At 35.0% G+C, this 21,199-nt stretch overlaps 1 protein-coding gene across 2 annotated transcripts in view; it reads left to right on the top strand.

Annotated features, from left to right (window-relative positions):
• Nucleotides 1-21,199, top strand: part of LOC114327758 (PDF receptor-like) — a 1,644,969-nt gene that overhangs the window by 1,217,132 nt on the left and 406,638 nt on the right. For both annotated transcript variants that reach the window (XM_050642878.1, XM_050642879.1), the window contains exon 8: nucleotides 15,388-15,514. In XM_050642878.1, coding sequence (XP_050498835.1) covers nucleotides 15,388-15,514 — 127 coding nt within the window. The remainder of the gene's footprint in view (nucleotides 1-15,387; nucleotides 15,515-21,199) is intronic.

Genomic DNA, 21,199 nt, shown 5'->3' with positions numbered 1-21,199 from the left:
GAAATACAAAGTGAGCGGTTAATTTGGACGGTGAGTGTATATCAAAAAATTCATTTGTAAACCTCTTTTTCGATTTGTTTAACCGTTTTTCTCGAAATGGAAAATATATCGTTTTTTATTTGCCATAACTTAATTATTCGAACAATAATCTTTGAGCTAAATTAAGTAACTTTTTTTTTTTTTTTTGGTTTGGCCGAGTCTCTCCTATGTCTCGTTTACTACGATCTTCGAGTAAAGACACATCCTTGAAAAAAATTTAGGAAACCAAAAATCCAGTTCCACTAGACGTGTTTGCCATTTTTAGCTAGACACATTTCTGCAGTTCTACCTTGTGTCCGACTGGAAGAGGTGATCCATTCAATTGTCCTCCAAGATCTCCAGATCTGAAACTTTTTAATTTTTTTCGCGGTTTGTGTACTTTGTGCTTTGTCTGCTTCCTGTTATATAATATGAAGCCGAAACACTGACCCTTTCCAGCAAAGGTTTAAATAAACTACAAAGAAAGCATACAAACAATGAAAAAGTGAGTGTTGCATTATGCCATTATTAAAAAAACGATTAGGTATAACATGATGCCAAAGATTACAAAATGTGGCCAATAGATGCCAAAAGTTAGATACAGGGCAAAACCTCTGATCTTAAGGTGAAAACTCTTTCAAACATTAAAAATTATCATAACACGTTAAGCCCCATGTGTACCACACTGGCACACACTCTAGTTTTATCTGGGACCGTGTGTACCTATCAGGCCACAGCGAAGTGTCGTGTTCCTAATGCCGTGGCTCGTCGAGGATCGCATTTGCCGTGCTTTCTTATGTATAAATGTGTGTAAACGGTCTGTGGTAAACAAAATCAGAGGTTGGTCCGTTAAACCACGTGTTCACAAACAGGTTAGGTTATAATTTCTAACATGCTTCAGTCAGTATCGGTTCGAACGTCTAACGAGGCTAACACTATTTTCTCTTCAGTTTTTTGTTAAAAAGTGGAACTAAAAAATAAGATAATGTTCCGTAAAGGACTATCGGAAGACGAACTTCGCAGACTTGCTGAGGAGAGTGACTTTAGTGATAGTAGTATGTCTGAAAGTACGTTTTATGATTCTGATGCCGATCCAGTGTACAATGAAAATGTTACTGATGGTTCTTCAGACTCATACAGTAGTGAATATGAGTCTCGTAGAAAAAAAAGGTAAAATTTGCAAACAAACACAAAATTGCAAAGAATTTACTGCAGGTTCTAGTTCTAACCAAAAGGAGACTGATACAAGAAGGATAGGTAAATTATTTAAGAACGCACAAATTCGGTTTGTACTTTACTTTTTTTTTGCTTTGTAGAAAAAGCTGAATCTGCAAACTTTAGCCTGGAAGCTGTTATTGACGATGTATCAAGAAATAAAATAACTGCAGGTCCTAGTTGTATCCAAAAGGAGGCTGATACAAGAAGGATAGGTAAGTTATTTAGGAATGCACAAATTCTGTTTGTAGTTTACTTTTTTTTTGCTTTGTAGAAAAAGCTGAATCTGCAAACGTTAGCCTGGAAGCTGTTATTGACGATGTTGTATCAAGAAATAAAATAACATGGAGCGATGTGCCAAATCCAGATGATCTCAATAAGTTCGAACTATCATTTACTTCAGGAATAAATCAGGAAGAACTCGCAAAACTTACAGACCACAAACCAATAAATTTCTACCTACTGTTTATCGACCCTCAAGTGCAAGATTTGTTGGTTACTGAAACTAATAAATACGCCGAACAAACCATAATCGCTGGTATTGTAAATGAGTCAATAACGAAACATTCGCTTATGAGTAACTGGAGACCAATTGACAGAAAAGAATTGCTTCGATTTTTGGCTCTCATTATTTGGATGGGGTTAGACAGAAAACCGAAACTCAGAAATTATTGGAGTAACAATTTACTTTACAAAAATGAAGTTTCTAAAATGTGTGAAATAAGTAGAAGTCGATTTGAAATATTATTACACTTCTTTCACATTTCAGATAACGAGAGCTGCCCACCTGGAAACAGACTCTACAAAATTTCTCCTCTTGTACAAATACTAAATGAAAAGTTTCAGAAAATGTGTACTCCTAGAGAATCGTTATGTATTGACGAAACTATGGTGCCATTTCGTGGTAGACTTAGTTTTTTGCAATACATTCCTGGAAAAAGACACAAATATGGAGTCAAATTGTTTAAACTTTGCGTCGCAGATGGATATACGTACGCCGTTAAAGTGTACGGTGGAAAAGAGATGCAACCATCTGAAAAGTCGTTAGCATCCAGAGTGGTGATGGAACTTATGCAACCGCTTCTAGATACAGGCAGAAGTTTATATACTGATAATTTTTATACGAGTGTTGACTTGGCTCATGATTTAAATAATAGGAAAACCCATTTAGTCGGAACATTACGTTCCAATAGGAAACATAATCCCAAAGCGGTAGTCAATGCAAAATTAAAAAGAGGTGACATGAAGTATCTACAGAGTAATACAAAAGTTGTTATCGGAAAATGGAAAGATAAACGGGACGTTTTGTTTTTAACGATCAAGGATATTCCTTTGATGATAGATGTTCAAACAAAACGTGGACCTGTTCCCAAACCATCGACCATTGTTGACTATAATTCTGCAAAATCTTTTATCGATGTGTCGGATCAAAAGGCTGCATATAATTCCCCTGTTCGACGAAGTATGAAGTGGTATCATAAATTGGCTGTGGAATTACTAACAAATACCGCACTTGTGAACTCTTTAGTTCTCTACAAATCTGTTACTGGCAAACATCTCTCAATTACTGAGTTCCGTGAACAGATTGTTCAAAGTCTTTTAATGCTTCAAACAACTTCTGAAAACTCTTTAACAACTTCTGAAAACAACTCTGCATACGTTGGACGAGAAAGAGAAAAGGGGAAGGTGTTCAGCATGTTACAAGAACTTTTCGAACCGTGAAGGAAGAGCATCAGCGATGAAGAATGCCAAAAGGGTATACACTTTTTGTCCGGCATGTGCCGTTAATACCGCATATATGTGTGTTAAGTGTTTTGTGAATATTCATACATGTTCTTTGAAAAAATAAATTGTTTTTGTATTTTTAAACTTAAAATATCTTAGGGAGAAGGTATTTGATTATCTTCCTGGTGTGAGCCAATATGGCACACATGGTCCACATTAAAACAAATTACAAAAATAATTATAAATAAACCGTGTGTACCCTGTTGGTACATGCTGTTTTTTTACTTAAAAAATGTATTTTGTTTTTATTTTAGAATAGAAATAAATAGTTATACACATTCTTATTTCAAAATTATTTAAAAAATGTTCCGGTCTGACAGAAAAATTATGTCATGATGGTCCGGGGCTTAACGTGTTAATGTGTTTGGCTGCAACATTATACATTGTAACAGCTGTTCCCGTTACCGGGGTACATGGGGTATGAGCCGTCATATTACCCGTATGCGCGCCAATGGTGAATATTAAATTCTTACATGTACGTGAAAAAGTGTACAATAACTACGTCTTAAAACCCAGCAAATTGCATTTGCATATCTCAACCGGTTTTAAAGCAATAAATAAATCGTCAGTTTGTAAGAAAAATTTCAACACCCCCTATCTCGGCAACGAATCAGTTACGGACATACCGTTTATAAAACAAACTGTCATTATTTTTTCATGCAGAATTACCTGTTAAAGTTTGCCATACTTATTTAAAAACACCCTGTATTGATGAAAAACATGGATAGCTGTTAAAGTACCTAACTTTTTTATTATGCAACATAAGCGAATAAATCAAAAAACAGAATATTGACAAAACATGAGGCTATAGTTGAATTTTAATTTCAGTATTTTATAAATGCTAGAATATTACACAGGGTGATGCGAACTTTGAAAAAAAAACACAGTTTGATTGGTACACCCGGTATACAATGAAAATTTAACTGTTTAGCAACAATACTATTACAGCGATATTGCTAAAGAATAAGGCTCTAATATACTAAAAGAAACACTAAGTCTGGCAGCAGGTTCAGGAAATATTGAGACATCAAAAATGACCCATTTTTAAGGTGTCCGGTTAATTTTGCAACACAGTGTATAATAAGAAATTTCTGCCCCCTAGATGGGGTGGCAACCATCCCCGTTGTAAAAGCGCCTTCCAGCATGATATATATTTTGATCTTTGGACTATCCACTACTTAATCTGAAATTTTCAAGAAAATCGGTCCATTCTGTGAAAATTGCGAGATGAAAACCTTCGGTTCATGGACTAATAATGAAAGCTACCGGTAGAGTGGAGCAACCAGTGGGATTTTAGGGTTCTAGCCTCCCTATGGGGATGTACTTTGAGCTTAAATTGATGGTATTCCATACCCTCCAGTAGTTACCCATCTTGGTTACGCCGTTCACCGATACACGGTAAGTTGAGTGCAGACGTTCAAAAAACAATTAATTTTGTAACCATGGATATTTTCTACTATAATGTATTATATATCGTTGGAAAGAGAAGATTTTAGAGAATAATTTTCAGTCATAACCCAAAAAAGCTTAAAAACTCAATTTTCGGACTTTGGCTGCCCAAGCATTTTTTACATGGAATTATTAATTTGTCAGGTATTCTAGTACTAAAAGATACTCTTGATTTAACGTAACGTAACGTATCGGCCTTGTTGCAATTTCTATAACAAATGCACATACCGGCAAAATTAGCCGAACACCTTAAAATGGGACATGTTTGATTTATCGAATTTCCTAAACCAGTAGTCCGATTTGAGTGATTCTTCTAGTATATTATAGCCTTATTATATAAGAATATTGTTGTGTTAATAATGTTGCTAGAAAGGTAAATATCATTTTATACCGGGTGTAACAATTATACTGTGTTTTTTCTTAAAGTTTGGAACACCCTGTGGAATATTTTAGCATATGTAAAATATTAAAATTAAAACTCGATTGTAGAGTTAGGCTTTCTTAACATTCTCCTTTTCGACTCATTTAATTATGTGCGACAATAAAAAAGTTATGTGCGTTAACAGCTATCCACGTTTTTCATCAATAAAAATTCTCATAGTAGGGGAGAAAAGTATGCTAAATTTGCAGTTACTCGAGCGTTATGGGGACCTATTGGATTGTGAAGAGTACGTGCTAAAACCAGAAAAAGGTTAAGTTAAGTTTTCCATATAGTGGGGGACTTTTCATTTTTTAATTTAATTTTCCATTTGAAACAATCGTTTTTTCCGATTATAGCGCGATCTATCCATAATTCGAAAAAATGTGTCGAATAAAAGTTGCTTATTCTTACGTATACAATCCAAATCTGCAGAAAAATTGGGGGCTTCTATTTAAGATTTTAAATTAAATCCCCCATCCCCACCTCCGTGGGGACTCGTGTTTGGTGCCATTCGATAGATTTTTCAAAAATATTGAATACGTGTATTTTGCAGTTTTTGGATCAGATGTTCATTTTTCGTCGATGTTGTATATGAAATTTGTAAAAAAGCATGCAAAAATAAATACTGAATATTACAATGCATGAGCGCTCAGCTTTTGACATTAAAACCCCCTCGAAGCTAGTTCAGCTGAAATCCACGGGAGGTCGCCATTGTGACATCACTTATTAATTTATTTATTTAATACATCTATTGAATTACTTTAGGCTTGTTTATTAAACTAAGCAGATAATGATGGTAGGGGAGGCCAAGCGGGGGATTTTTTAAGTTACTCGAGCGCGTCAGATTATCACATGGGGAGAAACCTTGTACCCTGAAAATGTACCTCTACCATATATTGGTTCTTAACTCCGGGGAATCCATTAAGGGGGGACCAAAAAAAAATCTATTCTTAGAAAAACTCGAAATCGTCAGATTAAGATAAGGTAAGTTAAGTACAATCAAAATAGTGTATATTTCAAAAATCTGACGATTTGAGCGGGGCGTAAGAAAATGGGTGAGTCTTGACGTAAAGATAAGCAACTTTTATTCGCAACATTGTTTCCAATTATGGATAGATGACGCTATAATCGGAAAAAAACATTGGTGGAAATGGAAAATTAAATTAAAAAATGGAGAGTCCCACACTTCATGGAAAACTTACCTTAACTTTTTTTGGTTTTAGCACACACTCTTCCAATTCAATAGGTCCCCATAACGCTCGAGTAACTGCAAATTTTGCATACTTTCGTCCCCTACTATGAGGATTTATTGGTGAAAAACATGGCCAGTTGTTAAACACAAACCTTTTTTATTTTCCAACATACGCAAATGAATCAAAAAAGAAAATGTTAAGAAAGCCTAAGGCTATGGTTGAGTTTTAATTTCAATATCCGATATATGCTAGAATATTCCACAGGGTGTTCCAAACTTTAAGAAAAAAACACAGTATGATTGCTACACCCGGTATAAAATGATATTTACCTGTATAGCATCAATTTGGATTTCGCCTTAAACATTCGACCATTGAACAAGTGCACAGAGTCGTTGATATGATACAAACTACATTTCAGGAAAAGAGCTATTACAATGCTGTATTCCTGGATATTAGTCAAGCTTTTGACAAGGTTTGGCACCCCGGATTGCTTTATAAACTAAAGAAAAACCTATCTCATCCACTCTACATCTTGCTCAAATCTTATCTTGAAGAAAGGCACTTCCAAAGAAGATATGATAACTTTATAACAGATATTCATCTTATAAAAGCTGGTGTGCCCCAAGGAAGTATACTTGGTCCCATACTTTATAACTTGTTTACAGCTGACTTTCCAACCGATGACCATCACCTAACAGCTACATTTGCAGATGACACTGCAATTATGGTAAAAGACAAAAATCCCGAAATTGCGACTCGCACATTACAAGCAAGATTACACAAAACACATAAGTGGGCTTGTAGATGGAGAATAAAAGTAAACGATGAAAAATCAGCCAATGTAACTTTTACAAAATGCCACGGTGACACACCATCAATATATTACAACAACCACTTAATACCAAAAAAAGATAGTTCCAAGTACTTGGGATTACATCTAGACACGAGGCTAACTTGGAAAACACATATCTGGAATAAACGTAAACCACTAGGAATTGTACTTAAAAAACACTACTGGCTACTTGGAAGTAACTCACCTCTATCATTAAAAAATAAACTCCTGATCTACAGTTCCATCATAAAGCCTATTTGGGCATACGGCGTACAACTCTGGGTACATCATCTGACAGCAACATTGAGATCCTAGAACGATTCCAGTCAAAGACATTAAGAACTATAACGACTGCCCCTTGGTTTATCTCAAACCAGGTCATCTACAGTGATCTAAAAATTCCTACAGTGAAACAAGTGATCGCGCAGTGTAGTGATAAATATCTAAAGCGTCTTGAAGTGCAATCCAACAATCTTGTAATCGGTCTCCTTGACAACAGTGTACAAAACAACAGACTAAATATTCGTAGTCCACTGGATTTACCCTATAGAAAATAGACAACAAGTAAAAGTTTAGAATAAGTTTAGATTAAGTAGTGAAGTAAATAGATATAAGTCATACCAATGTATATCCAGAAACATTCAACCAATAGAGTTATAGCCACTGGGCGATCACTCTTAATGTTTCAAATTCTGTTCAACAAAAATGCTTAGTGTTTATATTTTGAAATAAACAAATGGCGTTTGTAACAATAAAAAAAAACCTGTATAGCAACAATATTATTATACCAATATTCTTAAATAATAAGGCTATAACATACTAAAAGAATCACTCAAATCGGACAACAGGTTTAGGAAACTCGAGACATCAAACATGTCTCATTTTAAGGTGTTCGGCTTATTTTGTCGGTGTGTGTATTTCCAAAATCGTAAGTTGAAATTTTTTATTTAGTACTTGTCAATTATTTGTTTTTTTATTTAACAACAAACTCTTTACACAGAACTACGCAATCAAACCAATAATTTACCTGTAACTTGCATTACAATAGGGCTTCTCATCGATTGTCATTTGTTTCGAGCTTCTGTCAAATATTGTATAATCCGTGTATAATATTAATATACACGGATTATACAACATAATATGTTGTATTATGACAGAAGCTCGAAACAAATGACTGTGAATGAAAAGCCCTATTTTAGTGTCTCTCATCAACCCTTCGCGAGCACTCTCGAAACTTTCCATAAAGAAAATAATGCTTGCAACTTCTTAAATATACATAAACTTGAAGTCAGTAAACCATTTTCCAACTTTTCTGACTTACTAATTATTGTTCACTGAACAACCTAACAAGTAAAGAGAAATTAACAATATACTATGTAGAACATTAAAATTTGTAGAGCATTTTTTTCTTTAAAATAGCCGTTTTGTAATGTTTTAAAGAAGTTGTAAAATATAAAAAGAAGTTTGTGGAAATCCATCGATGAGATTGTTAAAATCAACATTTAATAAATGCAGATAAATCCAAGAGAACGGCAGTCGCCAGTGGCGCACAACCCCCCTACATGCGACAATGTACCTATTCTATAAACGAAATTTTCGATTTTTTAATCTGACTGAATTTAAAATTTGGCCAAAGCCTATATTTTTACATGAGAGTTTACTGAATGGGTAAAAAATCAATTGCATGTTCTGTACGAGAAAATTCATGGGACGTTTTCGTAGTCCAACTTTCGAAACATGTAAAGACAAAAATGCTGGTGATAAATAGCAAGGTAATTTTGATTTTTTTTATGTATAAATTGTATTTTGTAACGAAAAAAGTTGTATGTCTGACAAAAATTCTGGGAAAATCGAAGAAAATAAACAAAAAATATTTTTTTTCAGTATATCTTCAGTATACAGTGATGGGCGCGCTAATAACCGGCAAAAAATCGCAAAAGATGGAAAACATAATATTTTGCGAAGTAAAGAGAGATGAAACTAGTGGAGATGGAAATGATAGTTATAAACGTATAAATTAACATTAAATTACATAGTTTCCCACCTTTAGACGTATCAGAGTAATATGACAAGTGTCACTGTGACAGTAGAATTTTATAAAATACTCCTGTCACAGACGTCTAAAGGTGGGAAACTATGCAATGTAATGTTAATTTATACGTTAATAACGATCATTTCCACCTCCACTAGTTTCATTATTTTTTGTTTCGCAATATATTATGTTTTCCATCTTTTGCGCTATTTTGCCGGTTATTAGCGCTTTCATCACTGTATAAAGTGCCCCAATACCCAACTCTCGGTGAAATTCTAAAGTTCTAAGTTAAATTTAGTAAAAGTTATTAACAAAATATCGGTTTTTATTTAGTTTGCAATTTGCGAAGAAACAAATTTACTTTTAACATTCAAAAATCGGCATTTTGAAGCTTTTTCAATGCTCTAAAATACCAAATTTTGTAATTTTATGTCAACTCTTTAGCTTTTTAATGGGGTGCAAAAAATCGAAAAAAAAACGCGTTTTTGCACTAAATGGTTAACAATTAAAAAACGGACGCGAACTCTAGGCAGGACACAGGTAGGCTTTCTCCCTATAAGTGCGATGTCACATCATCCGTTTCCAACGCAACCGGACCGACGTGTCACACTATGCGTTTAGTCTGGTGCATTTTGTAAGCGCGTAAGATGTCTCAAAAGGCATCCGTTTCCAACGCAACCGGACCGACCTGTCACACTATGCGTTTTGACTGGATGCGGTGGAAACGCGTCCGGTCAAAACGCATAAGTGTGATGCCACATTATGCGTTTTGACCGGATGCGTTTTAACCGCATCCAGACTAAACGCATAGTGTGACAGGTCGGTCCGGCTGCGTTGGAAACGGATGCATTTCCACCGCATCCGGTCAAAACGCATAATGTGACATCGCACTAATGTGGCATGGCACTAAGTCATGGTACAATAAATTTCCCATAAATTTTATTGTACCATGAGTCTACAATAACTAAAAAAGTAGTCAGCTACCTGGATATTTAATTGTCCTGAAAAAATCCTTATTTCTCTGGACTATTGTGAATAAATAATATTGGTAATATCGTATCAATATATTTAATTCACAATACATACATTTTGACAGGCTTTACAGAGCAGAGTTTTTTCAAATTGCATTTCTCTAACGCCTATTCCCAGACTTATTTCCGTAACTCAGAGCAAAACTGTATTAAGTCCAAAATTTCAGTTTTCTACTTTTTTAGCTCACTAGGCTTAAAATTTTCCGCTCTATTCACTGGTGTTTCTTATTCGCTGTTCCGACTGAAATTGGCCAAAATAGCCTTGTATGAACAGTATTAAGTCCACACTTCGCTTAGAGCAAAACAGTATCTTCTGCACTTCAAATGTATTAGATCCAAAGTGGTGTATACGTTTCCTAGGGCAAAACCATATTACATCCAACAAGAAGTAATATGTCCCACATAATGCAATTCAGGTAAAGCATTAAGTCCACAATCTTTTAAAGTTTGTGCCTCAGAGAGCACAAATTCACCGACAATTTTGGAGTCATGAGACAGCCATAGATCCAAAAAGACAGTTCTTTTGTTCTTATTTTGAAAAAACGTGTATCAAAAGAAAAAGAGAACCCACACGTGCTCAAGCTAGCCATTGTAACTGGAAATATTTTTTTTACCATTAAAGAAAAGAGACTCTAAGTAGATATTTCTCAATCTATCGTTAGATGTTCACTTGAACAAATGCAAACAAGTGGAGTTTTAGATGTGACAAAAGAGGAAAGCAGCCATATAAAAATAAAGTAAAGAATGAGGTAAAGGATAGGATTCATGAGCATATAATGGCCTATCCATATGAAGAATCACATAGTCGAAGAAGGACGGCGAACAAATATTTAGGAGGTCACTAAAATATTTATACAATGTTTAGGATGTTTAAAGAAGAATGATGATATTTGAAAAAAATTCCTTCGGACGAAGTAGAAAAAGAATGGTTTTACAATCACATTTTTAATACAGAATTTAATTTATCGTTCGCTGTTCCTTCAAAAGACACTTGTGATAAATGTGATGAATTTCTAATCAATCTAAGGCATTCATCGTCTGAAGCTGAGTGAGAAACATTACAAGTGATGATACAAGTTGAAACATATAAACAAGGAGATGTCCATCAATAGCCCTGGACAAAAAGTGTTACTGATAGATTTACAAAAATGTCTTCCTTGCCCAAAGCTAACTGATCTTCAAAGTTTTTACAGTCTAAAACTCTGGTGTTTTAATTATACAATTTATGATTCAACGGAAAAACAGGCGACCTGTCTAATGTGGGATAAATCAATTGCTGGTTGAGGTGGAAACGAAATGGCCTCATGGTGCCTCGAAATGTCCAATACATTCATTCATTACCTCAAAGCACTCTATTGTAATTTGGACCAATAATTGCTCATCCCAAAACCGGAACTTACAAATGATTATGTGCTACTTGTATCCACTTTCGAGATATCCACATATAAAAGAAATCACTCACAAATTCCTTTTGCAAGCACATACGCACATGGAGGTGGACAGTACACACTAAGTTATAGAACGAGAGGCTAAAAATGCCCTAATTTTCAAATTATTATCTATTTCATATTATTGGTTACAGTTGGCTAAAATTTTCGGAAAAAACAAATGTTTCAAAGTGTATGAAATGACAATTTCTATTTTTAAAGACTTTAATAAACTGTGCAATTCCTGCGAATCGCCGTTTCAAAATAAAAATAAAACTGAGAATAATAAAAAAACTGATTTCACAAACAGTACACAGGTATGTAATTCAGAATTCAGACAAGAAAATCCTGGGATTCTGTACTTTAAAACAGAGTTCGATTTGGAATTTAAGAGTGTAGACTTAACCCAAGTGTTGGTAGAAGAAATAATCAATCTGCAGAAGATTCTCTGATTTCGTTGAGAGATACCCACCTTAAATCCGATAAGTACTAAGAAATTCAATAATCTTCTGCTAAAGTGGGTTCCAGCGAGGATTCACGATTTTTTTCAGACTCTAGTGCATAAAGACACAATTCAAATTACTGATAAGTATAGCGGCAGTAGCCCTGCATTTGTTAAGTTTTCAATTATTTTTTTATGTATTTCAAAAAGTTATGTTATTTTTTTTAATTAATAAAAATACAATGGCGTTACAACCATTTTTGTTTTTTTTTTAATTCGACTTTTTAAGTAGTTTTTTAGTACTCGTATTAATGGTTTTGTTACAAATACGTCAGTATAATATTTTTAGTTCTCTATACCCAAACATTTCCTTAATTTTGTAAAATAGGTATGATATTTTTCGTAATAGAGCTCCGTCTTTGCCATAGGATAGGTAGCAAAATTAATATTAAGTCAGAGTCAAAAATTTATTTTTCAGAGCGAAAATCTGTTAGTCCATTTTTTTCCACAAACAGTAATTTTCAAAAAATTTTCTTTTAGTGGTAAAAAGAACAATGATCATTATTCACATTTATAAGAATTTTCTAAATAAAATTTAATGTATTAAATGGAAAATGTTACAAAACACTAAAAATAATTTTTATTTTCGCTCTCCTGTAAAATTCACATTTTGTGACTTAATACACTTTTGTTCTGAGGTACGGATTTTATTTTGAAATTCATAGTGTTTAATTACATCATTCGTAGGATCGTTGTAGGAATTCTAAGATCCTCGTTTTACTTGATTTGTAATTCTGCAAACGTGTATTTACACTTCCTTCTAGAATAATTAGAACCGTTCTGAGAAGGAAATATCTAAAATTTGTTTTACTCTAGATTATAATATTATTTATATAACGTTCCCTTAAATCTAATTTATTCTAATGATTCAATAAAATTGTGTTTTTACTAGGAAAGTTTTGGGGTAGTTCTGATTTCTTTCATTATATATGGATTTTGGGATGCTGAATCCGAATATGAGGTTTGCGGACAAAATTTCTTGCCGGAACATTGAAAAAATCGCGAAAAAACGAAAAATTTCAGCTTTTTCCGCTTTTTTGCTTAAATCTCGAAAACTATTATTTTTTAGTAAATGGTCTGTTAACAGAAATAAAAGTACTTAAAATTATCTACAAGCGTCACTATTTACTTTTTTTCTCAGACGAACCGTTCGGTCTAAAGTGAAAGTTGAAAATTGCCAATTTTTAACGGTCTCGGTAAAACCCACTTTTTACATTCCAAAACATTATTTTTTATTAGAATGCTGTCATTTGATAAATTTCTCCTAGTTTTCTGTACAAATAATAAATGTTAGTTCATAGGTATGGTATGTCTCTTGTGACTGCTTCCATGAGTCCATTCCGTCCTAAGAGGCCGGGAATATCTCTGCTTTTCCCTTAGAGCCACAGAAGATCAGGCACATATGGAGTCACAGTTTCAGTTGGTGTGAACATTTCCTTCGGATCTGTTATCTTGATTTCTGATAAACCTTGAGGTTTTGTCCTTTTAAAATGGATTAGTCGAACAGCTCCCTGACTCAGGCGCGGGTTTCTTTTTTATCCGAGGAATGGATTGTTTAGGAGCTACTGCATGTTTTGGTGCAATACAAGAAATGCCACATATGACGAGAAAAGTGTGGTATTCCTCGATTGTATGTACGTTAAAATAAGCGTTATCGTACACCTGCTGTGTAAAGCACGGCAGGTCAATTTTCTGCGGATCGCCTGCGAATGCTGACACTTCCAGGCGAACAGTTTCTGTATAGGATGAACAAAACCCCAAAGAGGAAACTACATCAACCTATTTTCTTGGGCCGTACTTTTTGTAGAGAAAACGACCAACCCTGCAAGGAATGGTGAGACCAACTATCTGGGCCTTACCGCCGCTATAAGACTTTGGGCAAGGGCGTTGCTTATCTGGAAGTGTCAGCAATTGACCAGCCGTGCTTTACACAACAGGTGTACGAAAACGCTGATTTTAACCCTTTCTATGCCAGGCCTTAATTTGCATGTTGGTCCCTCAATGCCAAAGGTTTTTTCATGCTTAGAGTCCCATTGCCTTATATATACGTCGCATATAAATAAACAAATAAATGACCAAAACATGTTTTTTAATGAGTTTTTTTTAACCAACTTAAACGTTTTTTTTTAAGTACACATCAGAAAGAAAAACCAACTTGAAAAAATGTAACTAACTTAAAAAAAATAATGTAATGTAAATTAACAGTAAAAGTTTTCTCTTGTGTGGTACTCCTCAAAACATGACACTACGCAAAGGCCGAATTCGCATCTTGCACACATGTTTCTCGATTCGCTTCTTTTTTTCTGGTCATTTCTGTGGCTACAAACGCTGCACCTTCTAGCAGCTACCTATAAGCGTTGCCACCAGTGCTACAATATAGCATATATCTAAAATATGTGAACAAATATATACGGCAATAGGTCCGCATGACCTGTCTTACGTGCCAACATTTTGAGGCTTTGAGAACAATAATCTAACATTTTCGGACATATCTCTAGGGCATTGGGACACCAATGAGTCAAAAATTTTATAAGCAACGCATATTTTTGGCTTTGGTAAATTGAGACTATAACACCTTGAACGTATATATACGGCGGCTGGGAATACAGACCCACTTTTTCAAAAACGTATATATGCAGCGTTGGGACAGAAAGGGTTAACGTACATACAATCGACGGATACCACACTTTTTACGTCATGGGTGGCATTTCTTGTATTGCACCAAAACATCCAATAGCTCCTAACCAATCCATTCCTCAGCTAAAAACTAAACCCGCACCTGAGGTTTATGGACGTCAGAGAGCTGTTCAACTAATACATTTTGAAAGGACAAAACCTCAAAGTTTATCAGAAATCAAGGTCCGAAGGGAATGTTCACACCAACTGAAACTGTGACTCCATCTGTGCCTGATCTTCTGTGGTTCTAAGGGAAAAGCAGAGACATTTTCGGTAATTTAGGATGAAATGGATACATGGAAACTGTGAGAACAGACATACCATATTCATATTATGAACTAACATTTATTATTTGTACAGAAAACTAGGAGAAATTTATCAAATGACAGCATTCTAATAAAAACTAAATTTTTGGAATGTAGAAAGTGAGTTTTGCCGAGACCGTTAAAAATTGGCAATTTTCAACTTGCACTTTAGACCGAACGGTTCGTCTGAGGAAGAAAGTAAATAGTGATATTTTTAGATAATTTTAAGTACTTTAGATTCTGTTATCAGACCATTTACTAAAAGTTAATACTTTTCGAGATTTGAGCAAAAAAGCGGAAAAAAGCTGAAATTTTTCGATTTTTTCGCGATTTTTTCAATGTTCCGGCAATAAATTTTGTCCACAAACTTCATATTCGGATTCAGCAGCCCAAAATCCATATATAATGAAAGAAATCAGAACTACCCCAAAACTTTCCCACTAGGGAGCTCGTAGAGTACAAATTCACTGAATCATAATATAATCTAAATTATTTTTTTAGGGTATTAAAAAACAATAGGACTAAGATACACAAAAACCTATTCATATCAACGCTACTACAGGTGATCTTTAGATTAATCCAGTATATAGATCAAGAGCTTGATAACCATGATAAGTTTTTAAACAATGTAAGTATATTTTTCTATTTAACACTTTTATTGGAAAATTAAAGTTGTAAATTTTTAAAATCCTTACACTATTGAATAGGTCTGGATCCCGTGTATGAAAAAAAAGTTGATTAACCCTCGAGTAGTCGCGCCGTTAGATAGAATCTCACATTTTATCCTTTTTCGCGATAATTTGATGAAAAATTTTGCAATTTTGAAAAAATTTCGTAAATGCCTTGAGGAAGAGTGTAGTAATGCGTAGGAATTTTTTTCTTCTTCTTATTCTTCTTCTTTTTGTGGAATTTATGGCTTTGGGGAGAGCCAATTAGCTTTAATAATTGTTAGAAATAATATTTCTAACATAACAAGTACATAAAAATACTATAAAATAAAAATTTGTTGTAAATTCATATTTAAATTCGTATTTTGAGATATAACCTAACACGCGACTATTCACGTTACAGAAGTGAGCGCGACTACTCCTGGGTTAATAGCAAGCTGAAAATTTGTTAATAGCTTAAGGGTGTCTAGTCGGACAAACTTTGATATATGGGAACACTGGAACAGGGGAAGTTTTAATTGTGGAACAGGTTAAAAATTTGGAACGGTCAGACCACGAAAACGTCACATGTATTTTGTCCGACAGAACTTCCAATTGATTTGTTACCCTTTCATTAAACTGTCATCCAAAAATCAGACTGCTATTTATCACCTGTCATAATTCCTGTCATTTGACGTATTCTACGTGTTCCACTCATTATAATTCCCATTTGGTGATAAATAGCAGCCTGATTTTTGCATGAGAGTTTAATGAAAGGGTGACAAATCAATTGGATGTTCTGACGTACAAAATACATGTGACGTTTTAGTGGTCTGACCAATTTTTTAACCTGTTCCATAATTGAAGTATGATACAGTTGATCCAAATAATGGCATAACCCAGACATCTAAAGTGAAAGTTATCCTCCAACACCAAATTGTTCTATATGGTCCACGTAATGTTCAGAAAAAAGTTACACCATTTTTAGCGTTGGATTTGGGGGGCGGGGGTGGGTAGTAATTGGTAAATTCGTAGTTTTTTACGTTTTTCGTCAATATTTCTAAAACTATGCGGCTTAGCATGAACAACCTTCTATACAAAAATTTTCTACATTAAATTTGAAATAAAAAAAGGCCCTATGCATAATCCTTCTAAAATAAACAGTTCCAAAAGTTACAGAGGTATAATTGGTCCAAAAAAGGCCTAATCCAGACATCCAAAGTAAAAGTTTTCCTCCAACACCAAATTGTTTTATATAGTCGACATATTGTTCAGTAAAAAGTTACACCATTTTGAGCGTCCGGTTTGGGGAAGAGATGGGGGATATTTCGGTAAATTAGTAGTTTTTTTTTTACATTTTTCGTCAATATTTCTAAAACTATGATTTAGCGTAAACAATGTTTTATACAAAAATGTTCTTGTTACGAAAATTACTGAATGACCCTCAATAGTTGTTTACGATCAAAACAGCCGGCGTCAGAAAACTCGCGAAGGTTAGAGGGAGTTCCGTGAAACCAGTTTTACCGTTCCAGACTTTTCTACCGTTTTCGAAATCATGGGCGTATCAGTATAAAAGGCATCAATTTTATTTTTTAGGGGAAGTTAATATTTTACCATCGCGTGAATTATTGTAACGTCGCGATCGGGTTATTGAAATGTATACATTTTTAAAGTAGATAACTAATATTTGTAAATAAATTAAATAAGTTAGACAGTGTAAAATAAAATAGATGTTGTTTTAAAATTAAGTATTAAATTGAAACTGTTTTAAATTAAACAATTTCAAGTAAGCATTTTATTTATTTAATAATAATTAAAAGTCAATTCGCGTTAACAGTTCATAAATAAATAAATCAGTACAGTAATAACCTAACAAATGGTGATCAGCAGTGGGGATATTTTAGATAAATAAAATCAACATAAACTTTCGCGTTAAATACAGTGTGGAATCTTTAAAAATAAATAAAATATAAATCGTAATAAATAAAGTGTGAGACCATGTCTTCACAGCATAAGCAGAAAATTACTGATCTGCTCGTTAAGGAGCTACGCAACGAGTTAGAGGAGAGAGACATGGACACTACTGGGAAAAAGGCTGATCTAGTCGAACGTCTAAAGAACGCTCTGCAAGAAGAGGGTCAAGATCCAGAAACCTATTTGTTTGAAGGCAAGCATACTGCTGTGATTTCGTCATTTTCGACGGTTTCTGGTGAAATCTCCCAAGTTTCGACAGACACTGCATCGTTAGAGAACAAAGTTTCGACAGACATTACATCGTTAGAGAACAAAGTTTCCGGAGACATTACATCGTTAGAGATAAATGTTTCTGGTGAAATCTCTATGAAATCTGGTGAAAGTTTCGGCGGATATAACATCATTAGAAAATAAAGTTTCTAGTGACATTTCGAAAGTTTCGGGTGATATTTCATCCCTTGAAAGCAAGATGACTAACGAGATTTCTGCTAGCATCTCTAAAGTCACCTCCGATTTTGACGACAAGATATCATCCCTAAAATCTACTTTGGAAGAAAAGATCAAGGAAATAGAAAAGAAAATGAAGGAAACGGAAAAAGTAGACACAGGGATGGAACCCATCTTAAAAGACATTAAAGATGATGAAACCAAATACAAATTGGAGCCACGGCCGATAGTTGAAGGGAGTGTAAGTCATGCTCGTGTTAAGGCGCCAAATTTCGACGGAAAGTCATCATGGAACAACTATATGAAACAGTTCGGATCAGCGGCCAGAGCGAACGGATGGTCCGAAAAAGAAAAGGCTGTAAACATCACTATTGCTCTTCGAGGCGACGCTTTGGATGTCCTCTAGACCATAGCCGTAGAGGAGACAGATGACTTCGAACAGCTCAAAAAGAGACTGAATTTTCGATACGAACACAAACATTTAGAGCATGTCTATCAGTCGCAGTTTAAAAATCGAAGACAAAAGAAAGATGAAGCTCTTCAAGAATACGAGGTAGATATTGCCAGGTTAGTACGATATGCATATCCAACAGCTCCCGAAGACATGATGGAAAAGTTGGCTGTTCAAACATTCATTGATGGCCTTCGTGATCATGAAATACAAAAAACACTGCGATTAGCTCGTCACAAGACGCTGGTCGATGTCTTGTCCCCCGCCCTCGAATACGAATCAGCTACCCAAGCCTCTGGTGGGTACAGTAAAGTTAGGACTGTAAAAGAGGAACAGGATGAGGACAAACTTGACCAGTTTTTTAATATGATGAAAGACATTTCATACAAGAAAACGAAGACCATAAGGTGCTGGAATTGTGGTGAAATGGGACACTTACGGAGTTCATGTAAGTACCTTAGGTACAATAACAATCAAGAAACTCACCAGCAGGAAAACTAGAACGGGTCGGCCTTATGGTGGCAGCTTCGACCCGCAACTTTTCCAAAGACCCTCTCATACTAATAGCTTGTTTGAAATGTCGTGAAAATGGTGTATATATAGATGGAGAAATAAATGGTAAAACCATTATACGACCGTCAGTTATAAACAGTCGTAAGAAGCTCTTACCAACGAGGTTGTGACTGCGGACTGCCACAGGTGAAAATGCCAATACCCACTGAGAAATCCAGATACAATTAAGGATTTGAGCAGAAAAGTTCGTCCATACTGTCATAGTTGCAGACATCCAAGAAGATGTTATATTAGGAATGGACGTAATGAATTTGCATGGATTTCAATTGGATTTTAAGAATAGGGTAATCAAAGTTGGCAACGAGGAGGTATTTCTTCATCCACATGATGGCAGCACTGTGCTAGTAGCCATTAAAGAAGATACAGTCGTACCTGCGAGGAGTGAAACGATCATCGTAGCGCGGCTAGGGGGAATCGTCGAAGAAGGAACACCTGTTATGATGGAGCCATGGAACCACGACGAGGAGGTTGGCCGAGGAATCATAATTGGAAAGGAATTGGTTACTTCTGCTAAAGAAATTCCCGTGAGATTGATTAATGTCAATGACTACCCCGTGACCATCAAGAAGGAGACAAAAGTAGGAACTTATGTACCCGTGAGGTCAATAATCCGTCAGACGACAACATCAGATAATTCCAACGACAAGTTCGACAAAATGGTTGCAGTTGCAGGCCAATCTCTAAATCAAATGGAGAAAAGGAAATTAAGCGAATTTCTTAGGCAATATCGTGACCTATTCGTATCGAAAAGAGAATCGTACCGAAAGGAGGAAAGACAGGAAGAACGAAAGTTGTCAAACATAAAATTGACACTGGTACCGCTAGGCCAATTCGTCAAACAGCTCGACGATTACCACAGGCGAAGAGAGAGGAAGCTGAAAGGATTGTTCAAGAAATGAAGAAAGACGGGGTGATAGAACCTACTACGAGCCCATGGGTCTCTCCGGTGGTCCTGGTCAAAAATAAAGATGGAACTACGAGGTTCTGTGTGGACTACCGTTTGTTGAACAATGTAGAAATGGATCCGGTGGACAAGGAGAAGACGGCCTTCACGACAGGATCTGGATTATGGGAATTCAACGTTATGCCGTTTGGACTCTGTAATGCTCCTGCGACATTTTAGAGGCTTATGGAAAATGTGTTGAGAGGGTTGTCTTGGAAAACATGCCTGGTGTATTTAGATGACATAATCGTTTTGAGGGAGACATTTGAAGACCACCTGAAGAATTTAGAAAACGTTTTTAGTCGACATAAAGCTGCCCAGTTAATGTTAAACCCCAAGAAATGCCAGCTATTTCAAAGTAAAATCAATTATTTAGGTCATACAGTCAGTAAAGAAGGAGTGGCCGTGGATAAAGGAAAAATCGATTCCATTAAGGAATTGCCTGAACCAACTGATTAACATCAAGTGAGAAGTTTTCTACCACTATGTACTTACTGCCGGAGGTTCATTAAGGAGTTTTAAGATATCAAAACAGCCGGCGTCAGAAAACTCGCGAAGGTTAGAGGGAGTTCCGTGAAACCAGTTTTACCGTTCCAGACTTTTCTACCGTTTTCGAGATCATGGGCGTATCAGTATAAAATGCACCAATTTTATTTTTTAGGGGCAGTTAATATTTTATCATTGCGTGAATTATCGTAACGTCGCGATCGGTTATTGAAATGTATGTATTTTTAAATTAGATAACTAATATTTGTAAATAAATTAAATAAGTAAGACAGTGTAAAATAAATTAGATATTGTTTTAAAATTAAGTGTAAAATTGTAATTGTTTTAAATTAAAAAATTTGAAGTAAGTCTTTTATTTATTTCATAATAATTAAAAGTCAATTCGCGTAACAGTTCATAAATAAATAAATCAATACATTAATAACCTTACATTCTACATAAAATTAAAAAAAAATAGGCCCCATACATAATTGTTATACCTAAACTCAAAAGTTCCAGAGTTACGGAGGGTGAAAAGTGGAGGTTTTTGATACTTTTTTTTATATTATTTGGGCAATTGATGATGATTTTGGGTGGTGAGATTGACGTTTCTTCAAGGGCTTATCACTAGCAGACTATCGGCCACTGAAATAGCAAATTCTATTTACGAAACACAAACTTGTTAAAGAGAATTTCTTTCATCAGTAATAATATTATAAATTGCCCAAAATATATAAAAAGTATCAAAAATATTATCATTTCACCCTCCGTAACTCTGGAACCGTAGATTTT

The sequence above is a fragment of the Diabrotica virgifera genome, chromosome 2 (genome assembly GCF_917563875.1).
Source record: "Diabrotica virgifera virgifera chromosome 2, PGI_DIABVI_V3a".
In the NCBI taxonomy this organism is placed as follows: domain Eukaryota; kingdom Metazoa; phylum Arthropoda; class Insecta; order Coleoptera; family Chrysomelidae; genus Diabrotica; species Diabrotica virgifera.
The sequence above is the reverse complement of the archived record's forward strand: the minus strand, read 5'-3'. Positions and strand labels throughout refer to the sequence as shown.